The sequence below is a fragment of the Trichomycterus rosablanca genome, chromosome 11 (genome assembly GCF_030014385.1).
Source record: "Trichomycterus rosablanca isolate fTriRos1 chromosome 11, fTriRos1.hap1, whole genome shotgun sequence".
Taxonomy (NCBI): Eukaryota; Metazoa; Chordata; class Actinopteri; order Siluriformes; family Trichomycteridae; genus Trichomycterus; species Trichomycterus rosablanca.
In genome coordinates, this window is record NC_085998.1 from 16,551,321 (window position 1) to 16,564,396 (window position 13,076).

Sequence of the window (13,076 nt, forward strand, 5' to 3'; positions counted from 1 at the left end):
GATCACGTCAGTGGCTCTTCCCCAAGCTCCTGTGTGATGTGATTGAACCAGGGACATTTAAATGACTGTCTAATGTGTTGGGTTGTATTACGAGTCTTAGACTTATTTGAGAATGTGTGTTTGTTGTTCTGCACCCTGCTCCCACTATAGCTAAATTATATGACTAAAAGTATATAGACACCTAATCATGAGCGTGTTGGACATCCCAATACCAATACCATAGGCTTGAGTATAGATTACCCCCCTCATTCCCCAGCTTTCATTCCATCTGTCTGTGGGAATTTGTGTCTATTCGGTCAGAAGAGCTTTTGTGGGGCTAGGAACTGTTAATAAAAGGACTGGCGTCCGATCAACGTTCCAATTCATCCCTAAATTGTTGGGGTCGAGTTCAAGACTCTGAGCAGGCCACTGGATTCCATCCACATCAAATAGGCAAACGTTGTCTACATTCCTTGCTGTGTGCACTGGAGCAGTCATGCTAAAATAGGAAGGAGCTTTATAATTGGAACAGACCATATAATTGATTTCATATATTTATTTTCTATGGGTGTGGCTCTATAAAGAGGGGTGTACTTGATTAGGACTGGACATGTCTGTGTGACATGTTAACCTTGTATCAACATGGGCTTCTTCTGGGTTCTTAGGTTTCATTCAGCCTCCCAAAAGCATGCTGGTGGGTGGAATTGGCTACTCTGGCTGCCAAGTGTGTAGAATTGTCTACCTCTGGCGCTAGGAAAGTCAATGTGTTTGATGAACAAACAAAAGAGATGTTCACTTTTAATGTTTGACCTGTAAACAATGCTCTTTTGGGGCTTATAGTGGATGTGTTGTGGTCGCACTTTAGACTTTGCTGCTTGTTGGATCTCCAATATTATCAATAGCCATCAATCTGGGAGGATAAGTGCTATCATGTGCTTTTCTTAACACGTGTGTAGCCAGACAACTGCTTCTTTAAAAGCTGGGACAAACTGTGTCACAATAATAGATTTTATTATTTATCCAGCTGCTTATGATGTTACCTTAAACAGAAGTCGGGGTGTTCTGGAGAAACACTATCCATTTGGTCACCAGTGGTCAGAATTGAGTCAACAGCACTTAAATGATTTATTTCTTTTGGCTGCTCCAGTTAGGGGATTGGCACCAAGCGTGCACCGATATGTGTCCCCCAATGGCTGGTTCCTGTAAGACCATGTGCCTTCTGTATTATTGTAAAAAGGTATATTGTTATCATATTACTATATGCAGCGGTAACAGACGTCCGACTGTGTTCTGTTGCGTTACAGTAGTGCGCTGGTGACATTATTAATTTAATTAATATGCTATGAGTTTCAGCTGGAGTGCACTGGGTAGTAGAGGCTGTCCTGTCGAAATCACAAAAATGTGACATTTAGGTTGTGAACACACACACACTGCCTGAGTGACCTCACACCTTTCCGCCTGTTTCACCCTCTCAGGTTCCAGTCCTCGCTCTCGGCCCCCAGCTCGGCCTGGCTTCAGACCTGTCTGATTCAGTACTCGTACAGAGTCATGCATTACTATCTGGAAATTAAGCATCTCTCATCCAGGCTTCTTGACCAGACAGCAGAGGCTGCAATTACAGCAGTCTTGGTCAAGAGCAGAGCTGAGATTCTAACTCGAAAGCTCAAGATCTTAGTGGTGGTCGACTAGCACATTAGATCACTGCGCCACCCAAATGCACCCCTCTCATTACCTTTAAGCATTTATGCACTTCTCTCATTACTCTCTTTAAGCACATTTTTTGACAAGTCTGATGTGGCGTAGAGCCCTGACCTCAACCCCACTGAACACCTATGGGATGAATTGAAATGTCAATCAGGAGCTCAACAGTGTCTGACCTCAAAGCTATTTTGACTGAACCGAAATCTTGTGGAATGCCTTCTCAGGGTATGGAATGGAATTTCCAACAAGCTAATGTCCCGGTGTCCACATACTTTAAACCATAGAGTATTAAAGCATAAGTGCATGTTTGCCTGTATCATAGTGTATAAATGGGGATTCCACCGTCAGTGTCAGCATGGTGTCTCCTTTCACTGTGGGACACAGAGGACTCGTAAATCCCTCTAGCTAAAGTGAGGTGTACTGTAACTCAAATAATGCCAGCAAATAAATAGAAGTGGGTGTGTACATAAAAAATTAAAGGCCTTTAAACTCGTATAACCACTATTTTACATATACTGTATAATTGTCACATTCTAGGTTGTGTCAATCTGACTTGGAACTTTTCCAAATATGAAACGGTTTTCAATGCTCACAGGTATGACTAAATGCTGAATAAATAAAAAAAACTACACTTATTACACTTTACGGAAATACTAGAGATGTTTGATTGGGTCACAATCAGGACACTGACTGAGCCGCTTAAGTACATTAAAGTTTTTTACCAGTTTAAGTTTACTTGGTTTGTAACCAAGCAATGCAGTTTTCCTTGACTTGTGCTCAGCACCATTTATTTTCCGATAAATCATAACCAGATTATGTCCTGTCACTAAAATGCGTCCACATAACTTGATGCTACCACCACAAAAAATCACATACCATGTGGAATTCAAGCCAAAAGTCCTGCTTTAGCTACTTCATAACAAACTCTAGATGTATGAAAGTCTAGATTAGAAGGTTGGATGGATGGCCTGACCTAGGTATGTGACATTAGTTTCTTCATCTTTTTTAGGATGTACAAAAATTTTGAAGTAGGTCTGAGGTGGTCTTGTGTCCTTCAGATGTGAGTCTTTTTCTAATTGAGATTCCCGACTCATTTCCTTGTAAGTCTCTACCTGCATGAGCCATTTATCCTTGTAAAGTGTCCAGTGTCCCGTGTTGTTTGACATCCAATAGAGTGAGTTGGCAAGACGATGTGTTGCTTTAAATATTAGATAGTTGAACTGAGAAGATGATGATGCGTGCATTCATACACACTTGACAATCTCCCCTCACAGGATGGGCTATAACTGACCTTGGGCCTAACCTTTGAACTACTCCCTTCACCCCAGCTGTCAGTGGCATTTACTATGTGTGTGTCTATTCTGAAAAGCACAATTGGTTTGTGTGTGATTTTCACCCCGCGGGGCTATTAGTTTAAATACATGACTCAACAGCTGCCGAGTGACTGAATGTGTCACGGCCCACCGAAAAACCAACCTCGCTTCCAAGCCTGAAACCAAACTAAACAAACCCTTTCCTGTTTCTCATTGTCGCCTCATTTCTCTCTTGCAGGCATGAGCCATGAGCCAAAGTCGCCCTCGCTAGGCATGATCTCCACGGCGACACGCACCACGGCGACGGTCAACCCCCTCACGCCGTCGCCCCTCAATGGCTCTGTCGTAGCCAATGGCAGCCCCGCAGCCCAATCTGCTCACTCAGGATTTGCCGCAGCCCTTCGCAAGCTGGCCAAGCAGGCCGAAGAACCTCGAGGTAAGGGCCCGGTCTGTCTAAGTAAACTTTCATCTTCGGACTTGGTCTTTAGTTTGTCCAAAAATGATGGGGTGTTATGCTGCGTAGGTGTAACTGCTAATGGTCTTTAAATGGAATTGCGTCAAAAATGAATTAAGAGCCGTTCCCCTGGGAGGCCAGGCCACTGTCAGTGACCCACTTAAAGTAAAGCGCTGTGGAATTTACTGTGAAATATCGTCAGCTAAGGAATCGGCTTCTAATGTGGCATCTTGGCACCGCACATCACATTGTTGGCATGGTGCTTTGCCAGTGCAGCTATTATTAGGATATTAGGGATTAAAACAGAATGTACGTTCCAGTTTGTTTAATTCCTTCGGTGATGTTGCTTACATTCTAATAGATTCAGAACAAACCTCACAGTGTTAAGTGGTTTGTGTGTGTCCACATGTAGAAGAGACTATTGTTCTGTTATTGCTGCAGTAGAGGAAGGCTGCATGCTGGTGATAAATAAGGCTTTTGGGCTTATGAGTCGAACAATACAACAGCAAAGTATTCACCATGCCATCTGGGTGGCACGATGGCTCGGTGGGCAGCACTGTCGCCTCACAGCAAGAAGGTCCCGGGTTTAATTCCCAGGTGGAGCAGTCCGGGTCCGGGTTTTCCCTGTGTCTGCGTGGTTTTCCTTTGGAAGTTCTGGTTTCCTCCCACACTCCTAAGACATGCAATTGAGGAAAATTGGAGTGTTTGACATTAACGACTTGAACTGATTAATATTGTGTAACCAGTAACTACCTGTCCTATCATTAATGTAACCAAATTGTGTAAAACAGAGGTGCCCAACCACCGGGCGGTCTGCGGGTCATTTATTACCGGGCCACAGAAAGAATAAATAATTAGAGACTGCTACATCAGCCATGAAAACACTGCTTTTATTTCCAACACATGGGTGTTTATCGTCTCATATCAACCCCCAGGTGGAAGCAGCGTCTCGTTGCAGCAAAAAAAAAAAAGCTCATTTGTGAGTAGTATAGTCATTCTATTTTAAGTCCCTCTGTCCCCGCCGGTCCGCCGGTTGGGAAGCGCTGGTGTAAAACATTCTGTTAAAACCCTAATAAATAAATAACACTATCATCTGATCTTTATATATGCCATAGCTATTTGTAGCTGGGAGTCCAAGAGAGTATAACTGACCTTGTTGAGTGGGAGGGTCGAAATTCTTGCATTTGAATGGGGGAGCTAAAAACTGACCATTAATGTGACTGCTTTCCTTTATTTACAGCATTTAGCAGTTATTTTTATCCAAACTGTAATTACTAGGGATGTCCCGATCCGATCTTGGCCGATCAAGGCATTTTTTAACTGATCGGAATCGGCTTTACTAAACCCGATCGTAATCACGATCTTTAGTTTTACATCAGCATGTCCGCTGTGTGGAAATAGTTTGAATTGGAAAGTGAAACAAGTCCCACAGTGAAGTGTAATGTCTGCACTGTGAGCGTTTCACGAGGCGGTGGGAGCAGAGCTGCGTTCATTACTGTAGAATTTTACTGTTTATATGTTGTGTGAGTCAAGGATCATTTTTAGGTTATCACTGCATTAAACAGATTTTTTTTTTCTTCGAATGTAAAGTTTAAAGTAAAACTGTAATTATCTCACTCATTTTGATTGATTTTGTAAAAATACAAAACATTAAGCCAATAGCTTGGATGCAGCATTTTTCCCTTCAGCACTGCAGAGCTATTTAGTTAATAAACATATACACTGGATTATTTTTTTTATTTTTTATTTTTTTATTTTATTTTATTTTTTACCCCTTTTTCTCCCCTTTTTAGCGCATCCAATTGTTCAATTAGCATCGTGCTTCCTCTCTGTCTATGCCGAACCCTGCCCTGACGGAGGTGATTGAAGCTAACCCGTATCCCCTCCGAAACACGAGCAGCAGCCAGATGCATCTTTGCCACCCACACATCGACGAGTTTGGCGCCACCTAACGTTGCATGCGGAGAGACACACCCTAAGGGCACCCTCTCCCATCTCTGTGTAAGCGCCTCCAATCAGCCGGCAGAGAACGCAATCGCATTCTGACAGAGAGAGACCCACATCCGGTTCTTTGTCCCACCCCCCACATGAGCAACCGGCCAATCGTTGCTCATATAGCCACTCAGCTTCGAACCGGTAAAGCAAGGCTGGATTCGATACCACGCTTCTCAGAATCCAGCCCTGGTTGCAGCGCGTTTCTTTTTACCGCTGCGCCACCTGAGCGGCTACACTGGATTAATTTGAATAACTGTAATGTACTTGAAGTGTGCACTGTGTGAACAGTATTATCCAGTTCTTATCTACACAATATCTAGAAAATACAAGTATCGGTTTGAGACTCGGTATCGGATCGGGGTCAAAATTAAAGATCGGAATCGGTATCGGTATCGGTACAAAAAAACGTGATCGGGACATCCCTAGTAATTACATCCAATGCAAGCAATTAGGGGTTGAGGGCTTTGCTTAGAGGCACTACAGCTTGGCAGAGGTGGAGATTAAACCAGCGACCTACTGATCACTAGTCTAGTGTCTTAACCACTGAGCTACCACTGCCCTATGTGATGTTGGATGATCAAAAACGTACTTAAGGGTGATTAAGTATACATAAGTGATTGACTATGTTTGGGACAAAACAGGGTTTTATAATATTTCAGTAGAAATTTAAGACACTTAATATAAATACAAACACTTCAAAGCTGGTGGGCTTTTTGTGTTGCGGCACTTTTGTGAGATAAACAAAAAGGACGAAAAGGAGCCAGTCCCTGGCATCATTCCAGCTGCTCCTCACTACCATCACATAACATCAGGCGCAGTGAGAGAAGTCTGTTTGTTTTCATAAACACAAGACACACAACGTACCCAGGTATGCGCATAGACCTGCAGTAGGTGTTCCAGAGAAAGATACTGAGTGACGAATATGTGTGGATTACAGACTCGTCTATGGGTAGTCCTGCCGGCATCTCTGATGTACCGCAGACCTACCCCCATGCCTCCTAGAGTGCGTTCCCTTGAGTGAGCTCAGTCACAGCATGGCTCCAAAGACCCCCAGCGAGAGGAAGAAAGGGAGGGAGATCTGGCTCCGGCTCCCCGCCGAGCGAGGCTGGCGCTGGTGTGGTTGATTTTAGCCCAGGCCAGTCGGCTCCAGTCCCCACACAGAAGGACCAAGTGCCGCAGCCAGCCATCCGTGCAGCCTGATAGATTGCAGATTTGTTTATAACCACATAAGATACACTTGTCTGGTTTGGATGCGCATTCAAGTCCAACACAATTTTCTGTTCTCTAGTGATTCACCCTACTGAGCAGAGTTGAACCTCCTGCTCTAGCCAGCCACCCCTGAATCTCTGTGCTTAATCAGTCATTCTCTCTCTCCTCTCTCACTCCGTCTGGAGCCGGCTCTCACCGCTTTGATTTATTACTCCCTGAAGAGAGCGCACAACCTCAATCTTTTACAAATCCACCCTCGAAGACACTCGCACTCCCACTGTTCCTTTCCTCCTCTCTCGCTGCACGGTGTACGCGCTCGTACACACACTGCTCGAAACAAAACATACCCCTCTCTTTACGGAGCCTCTCCATCTTCCTTTCTCTTTCTTTTACATTCTCTGTGAGCGGCTCGTCTCGTTCTTCTTTCTTGCTATTTTGGCTTGCCACCTCTCTTACTCTGCTTTTCCGCGGGTGGGTGGTGTGTAAAAACAGACCGCAGGGGAAAGACACACACTATGATTAAGCTCTGTTAAAAAACACCGCGGGAAGTCTCCGGCCAGCACAGCGGCTGCTGAAATAACCTGACTTGCTGGCGTACGGGTGGGCGATAGGACTATATGATGTCATGATGGCGATAACTCATGTCACGAATCGCTAGCTCGAGTACCAGAATTACCTAAAACTAGCCTATTTGTGGCATGACAGTGGCTTATAGTGAATGATGTAACTGTTTCCATGACCTGAATATTTTACTTTATTATTTATTAGATGCAGTGTTCTCTAAATAAAAGCAATAGTAGCTTAGTGGTTAAGGTACTGGACCAGTAATCAAAAGGTTACCGGTTCAAGACCCACCACTGCCAGGTTGCCACTGTTGGGCCCTTGAGCAAGACCCTTAATCCTAAATTGCTTAGATTGTATACTGTCACAGCTGGAAGTCGCTTTGGATAAAAGCATCTGCCAAATGCCGAAAATGTAAATGCAGTGACATAATTATGGATGTTTTAGTGTATTGGTAAAAAATAAAGGTTAGTTTAGTTGCTATCTATTATTTAAGGTCTTAATAACCAAATGATTGGAGCTCATCATATTACAACAATTCACCTGTTTACATCAATGCTTGGCATCAGATCAGAATAAATCATATCCTGATAGAATAGATTGCCTGTATTTGTCATATATACATATACACGTGTACAGTACAATGGAATTCTTTTACCACATTTCCCAGCTTGTTTGGACGCTGGGGTCAGAGTGCAGGGTCAGCCATTGTATGACGCCCCTGGAACCTAGAGGGTTAAGGGTCTTGCTCAAGGCCCCAACAGTGGCTACATGGCAGAGCTGGGATTCAAACTCTCGATCTTACAATTGATAGTCCAAAGGTCTAACCACTAGGCTACCACAATATATAATACCACAATGGTATATATAATACCACAATGCCCCAAACACAAAAGAGAGACAAAGAGTATACATACCTGGAGCTGTTAAAGACACCCTCACCCAAGAAAACACAGTAGCAGTCCTAAACTTCTTGGCAGTAACAATATATATATATATATATATATGGACAAATAGAAACAAAAAATAATATAAAGAACTAAACATAACACAGATCATGCCATAAATGACACAATCATGTATATTAAGTGTGAATGTAATGTAAATAATGTTATTTCCTAGAGGCAAAATGAGGGATTTCTACTGTGATGCAATGTTACCCTTCCAAGTGTATTTATAACGAATGACAAGGGCTGGCCAGCCTCTACACCAGCTACATATTATCTGTAACATATTAAATGAACATACAGTGGATGTGTAATGTTATAAACATTTTTATCAATAGTTCCCACACCTCAGTTTGAGTAGAAATCAAATCAAGAAAGCACTAACGTTAAGAAGCTACAATTCTAAAGGTTGTCGGTTACAACCACACAGGCTCATACGTACCCAAACACACAGACGCACATAAGCAGGATCAGTACCGTAACCCCGCCCCCCACAGTGCCTGGCAGCCATTAGCCTTTTTAGCATACGCTGTTATCTCCCAGCATATGCAGTGCATCCTGGCCTTAGCGTGCCCTGGCCTCCTGCCGCGCATGTGTGTTTGCGTGCGGTGTAGTCTTAACACACTCCAGTCGATTCAAGCTCAGCAGCCTGCTTCACTCCCACACAGGCTCCCTACTGAGTGCTGAGACCTGAACACAAACAGAAGTTCAGGCTTTGATGAAATACTAAATCACTCCGCTGTGTGATAAAGGGATAATGAGCAATTATGAATTACGCGTAGCGAACTGGGCTGCGTTTCTATTCAGCTGGAAAGCTTTATGTGTCAGATTACATAAACTGTACTTTCACTGCTTTCGAGGGATTCGCGAAACCCCCTTTTTTAATTATTTTTAATCAGATTGATACGACTCGGGTACTGACCAAGGTCAGATTTTATCATCTTATGATTTTACACGTCGCTGTAATCCTGCTTATGTCCTTCAAAGCCCCAAAGGGTTCAGGGTTCAGCTTTGGCATATCTTGCTGATCTCTTAAAGCAATATAGCCCATACTGAGCAGTTTGTTTATCAGATTTAGGGTATCTGTGGATCCCATCAAACTCCTGCAAATAGTTTTTCTTATAATGTCAAAATTTGTGTTCAAAATGACTGTGTAAGTAAATATAACTGTGATTAGCTTTAGTCCTGCTTATGTCATTTAAAGCCCCAAAGGGTTCAGCTTTGGTGTATCTTGCTGATCTCGTAAAGCAATATAGCTCATATTAAGCACTCTGTTTATCAGATGCAACATATCTGTGAATCACATTAAATCAATTACAGATAAACTCCTGCAAATTGTTTTTCTTATATTGTCCTTAAACTTTGGAAAACTGTTCCAGTCAATGTTATTTTTTTTATTTTTTTATTTTTTTTTTTTAAGGCTCCAACATTTGTGTTGAAAATGACTGTGTAAGTGAGTATGACACTGTTTAGATTTAGTCCTGCTCATGTCTTTTAAAGTCCCAAAGGGTTTAGGGTTTAGCTTTGGCGTATCTTGCTGATCTCTTAAAGCAATATAGCCCATATTGAGCACTTTGTTCCTCAGATTCAACATATCTGTGAATCCCATTAAATCAATCACAGATGAACTCCTGAAAACTGTTCCAGTCAATGTTATTTTTTTATTTATTCATTTTTAAGGCCACAAAATTTGTGTTCAAAATGACTATGTAAGTGAATATAACACTAATTAGCTTTAGTCCTGCTTATGTCCTTTAAAGCCCCAAGGGTTCATCTTTGGCGTATCTTTCTGATCTTATAAAGCAATATAGCCCATATTAAGCACTCTGTTTATCAGATGCAATGTAACCGTGATTAGCTTGAGCATCAAAATGCAACCCGTACCTCTCCAGATATGCTGCTACACCAGAACTGATGTTGGACCTGTCGACTTGTATATTGCAAGTTCTGTCAGAATCGCAATATGAAGCAATATAATCGCAATACGCTATTTTTGCCCTCATCATGTCTCCTCAATGCAGTCCTGTCAACATTCGGCAGAAAGCCAACAACAGCAACACATCATTACTGACATGATTTATTTTTTATTAGCATGTATTAAGCAAATGCTCAAACCTCGAAGTTCCTTTAGCTAACAAAACTAAATGTGCCATTTAATTTTTGCACATGTAACACTGTGCATTCGAACGTGCAGACGTTTGTTTCCTGCCGAGCACGTCTTCAATCAACAAATCATGGGGTGTCTAAACTTTTGCATACTACTGTCTACATATTCCGTGATGTTGTTAGGTAGAGCTCCATAATTTAATTCATATCTGTTTCGGTAAGGAGGAGGTAATTAATGTTTTGGTGCCTTTTTCCAGAAGCTAGGTAAGAGAGGAGAGAAAGATGAGCTAGAACAGAGGGATGAGTGCAGGAGGAGGGTTGTGTTGCCCCGAGGGCAGCCTCGTTTTTGTGTGGCCACAGTAGACATGAGGAGTGCAGCCAAGTGGCACTGACCTCTTCCATCTGGAGCAGGAAAAGAACAGCCTGCGCTGAGCGAACACAAAAACCTTCTGCACGGTACACGCTGGGATTTTCTGAGCTAATTCAGTGATGAGAAATGATACAGATTTTTATAATATTTAAGTATTCAAAAGCATAATTACCTTAATGACGAGGAATTAGACAAGCCATCTATGTTTGATTCATGGCTAAGATGCAGGTTTGAAGCTCAAAGGCGCTATCAGCTGCCCGGGCGTCTACACAGACATGATTGGCAATGTTCTGGGTGTGTCTGGGCGAAGCCCTGCAATGGATTGGCTTCTTATCGTGGGTTTTCCTGTCTTGCGCCCAGTGTTTCCCACTGGAACCAGACCTGTGATGACCCTGACCAGGATGAAACAGTTAATTTAAATTAAATAAGAACATTTTACTTGAGGTAAAGTGTAACCTGAGCTACCTCAGCCTGCATGCTGAAGGGCTGTGTCTCAAACTGCCTTCTATTTACCAAGTAAGTGTGCTTAAGGTGGTAACCTTAGCATTATTAGAAACATAATTAAGCACGCTGTTAATAATTTTCTGGGACACAACAGGTCATGTCTGCTGTATCTGCAGACTAGTATAGCAAATAAGGATTTCTGCCGCGTTGGGTTTAACCTTATGGAACTTTGACCCAGTTTGCCACTGACCTTTTCAAAGCACCTCCAATGAGATGAACTGTTTGATATGACGCAGTAAAAGCGACTCAGGCAATACAAACAACTCAACGTGAACAAAGCTTAGCGTGACAACGACCGAGGAATTCCATTAGTGGAGAGAACATATGACCAGTAATAATTAAGAGAGCTTAAGTGTTCCAGTGTCATTCTTTTAGTACATTAGACCAAGTTAAGCTTTTTTTTTTAATAAGCGTTGTAGACTCTCTCGGAAAAGCTGTTTTCTCAGCATTCCGAGCTGTAACACAAGTTTAAAAGTGAAACAGTTAAAACAGGAAAATACACCTAAACATAGATGTCTGTGGAGCTTTCAGAGTGAATTTGACGGTTGTTCCACACAAATGCAGATTCGTCTCATATTTGCACTTGATGCTGGTTTACTGCACCGGTCAATCAAAGTGCTGAACAAAGTGGCAGTTTGCGCCGAGACCCGCGGTGAGCGAATTGCAAAACGCTTCTCATGTAAATGCACCCTAAGCTAATTGTGTAATACAAAAAAGAAAAGGAAGGCAGTTCCCCTCAGTGTCTCGAGGAACTGCCCACAAGGTGTGTGTCCATATCTAGCACTTTTGCTTGTGTTCTTTCTGCTGGTAAGAAGTTATGTGCTGTTTCACTTTGCAAAGCTCGACGACTGTAATGCAAACACAGATAAACTTCACAGGCTGACGTGAGTTTAGCAGACAGATAAAAAACACGGATATAGACGCAAATGAGGGCAAACATTGGTCTCTGATTCCGCAGAACACCCGCATTGTCTTCGGCTCCTCGTTTAAAAACATGCCGTCACACCTTTCAGTGTGGACTTTCCCAAAAGCAAACACATGACTCCATGTACACACAGTACATGTGCACATAGACACACACTGATTGTGTGTGCGTGTGTGTGTGAGTGATTCAGATTAGCAGGCCTTTGTGTGGCGTTGGCAGTCCATGACCAGAGAGAGCATATGGAAGCAGGCTTGTTCGAGAGCCGCTATGCACACCAGGTGTGAAATGGCCTGTTTAATTAAGTGCTGATGTTGTTCTAATGCAGGCCCGAGTTCTTAAAGAGCAGGAGGGGAGGGTGTGTGTGTGTGTGTGTGTGTGTGTGTGTGTGTGTGTGTGTGTGTGTGTGTGTGTGTGTGTGTGTGTGTGTGAGCGGGCAGAGGCTGGCCGGTCATGTGTGTAGGCAGTTTGAGAGAGAGGCTGGGTTAATGGGGGAGCTCACAGAGAGCAGAGCAACACATTAATCAAACCGGCGCGGACAGTCGGCTCCTTAAAATCTCTCTGGCCTCCTGTATGTGTCCACTTGCACTTTCACCTCACCGCATCTTTTTTCTTAGGGTTGCACTATCAGATTTAGATGTTTTTGCTTTTGTTTTTATTTTGGCTGATCTGCGTTATCATTCAGAATGATTATTGTTAGCCGGAATTTGGAAATGTTGCCAGGACGCATCATTTTAGCTTTGTGTTTGATGTCATTTGCAAATTAATTCGGTTTTTTTCTGCTTCTGTAACACAGTCTAATGTTCTAAAATGTAGGTGTTAGGTTACTATACATGTAAAAGAAGTGTAAGGAGTGGAAAGTACACTGACCAGGCATGACATTATGACCACTGACTGGTGAAGTGAATAACATTGATTATCTCTTCATCACGGCACCTGTTAGTGGGTGGGATATATTAGGCAGCAAGGGACATTTTATCCCCAAAGTTGATGTGTTAGAAGCAGGACAAATGGG

General features: G+C 42.8%; 1 protein-coding gene across 1 annotated transcript in view; it reads left to right on the top strand.

The window, feature by feature from the left end:
• The window catches only part of gse1b (Gse1 coiled-coil protein b), a 78,177-nt gene that overhangs the window by 26,894 nt on the left and 38,207 nt on the right, over nucleotides 1-13,076 (top strand). The window contains exon 2 of the mRNA XM_063005203.1: nucleotides 3,232-3,429. Within this exon, the coding sequence (XP_062861273.1) occupies nucleotides 3,234-3,429 (196 nt within the window). The 5' untranslated portion in view covers nucleotides 3,232-3,233. The remainder of the gene's footprint in view (nucleotides 1-3,231; nucleotides 3,430-13,076) is intronic.